The sequence below is a fragment of the Corvus brachyrhynchos genome, unplaced genomic scaffold, assembly GCF_000691975.1.
Source record: "Corvus brachyrhynchos isolate BGI_N302 unplaced genomic scaffold, ASM69197v1 scaffold47, whole genome shotgun sequence".
NCBI lineage: Eukaryota > Metazoa > Chordata > Aves > Passeriformes > Corvidae > Corvus > Corvus brachyrhynchos.
Genome location: NW_008239292.1, coordinates 1,601,660 through 1,602,388, shown reverse-complemented (window position 1 = coordinate 1,602,388; position 729 = coordinate 1,601,660). Strand labels below are relative to the sequence as shown.

General features: G+C 49.0%; 1 protein-coding gene across 1 annotated transcript in view; it reads left to right on the top strand.

Moving 5' to 3' along the window:
- The window catches only part of KPNB1 (karyopherin subunit beta 1), a 28,912-nt gene extending 28,185 nt beyond the window's left edge, over positions 1–727 (top strand). The window contains exon 20 of the mRNA XM_017740541.1: positions 74–727. Coding sequence (XP_017596030.1) covers position 74 — 1 coding nt within the window. The 3' untranslated portion in view covers positions 75–727. The remainder of the gene's footprint in view (positions 1–73) is intronic.
- Positions 728–729: the final 2 nt, after the last annotated feature.

Here is a 729-nt window from a genome sequence, read left to right as displayed (position 1 = left end):
CCTTAATCCCCTGAACCCCTTTTTCCCCCCCCCCTTAATTCCCTTTTTCCCCCTTTTTTTCCCCCCTTTCCAGATCTGTTACCATTGGGACGACACCTGAGCATCCCCACTGGAAAAAAAAAAACCACCACCACCACCACCAAAAAAATCTCCAGTCTTCTAAAAAACCCCCCAAAAAAGAAACCCCGGGAGTGAGGAAGTGTGCACGGATGCGGAATGTTTGGGAATGAGAGGATGATGAGGATGAGTGAGTGAGGCTTGGAACAAATCCCACACCACATTTGCGACCCTGGCACCGGGAAGAGGCATCCAGGAGGGAATTCTGTGCCCCAAAATTCCAAGGAAAAAGAAAAAGGGGGGTGGGGGGCAAAAAAAAAACCCCGCCAGGAGCGGCTTCTCCGCGGTGGCCAGCTGAGTTTGGAGGAGGAAAACGAGGCGAAAACGAGGAAAATTGGGATTCACTGTGGTGCTCTGTGAGGTCTTGGCTGCTGGAGAGAGAGAGAGAGAGAGAGGAAAGGTGGAAATTTGGGAAGAATTTGGGATTTTTTGCCTCCAAAAGGCACCAAAAGGCAATCCCCCAGGAGAGAGGGGGTGAAGGAGTTTCAGTGGAGAGGAGTGAGTGTGTGTGAGTGAGGCGATGTCCACGTTCTCGACTTCAAAAAAAAAAACAAACCACAATTGCAGTTGCTCTCTTTTTTTTTTTTTTTTTCCCAAAACCACCAAAAAACA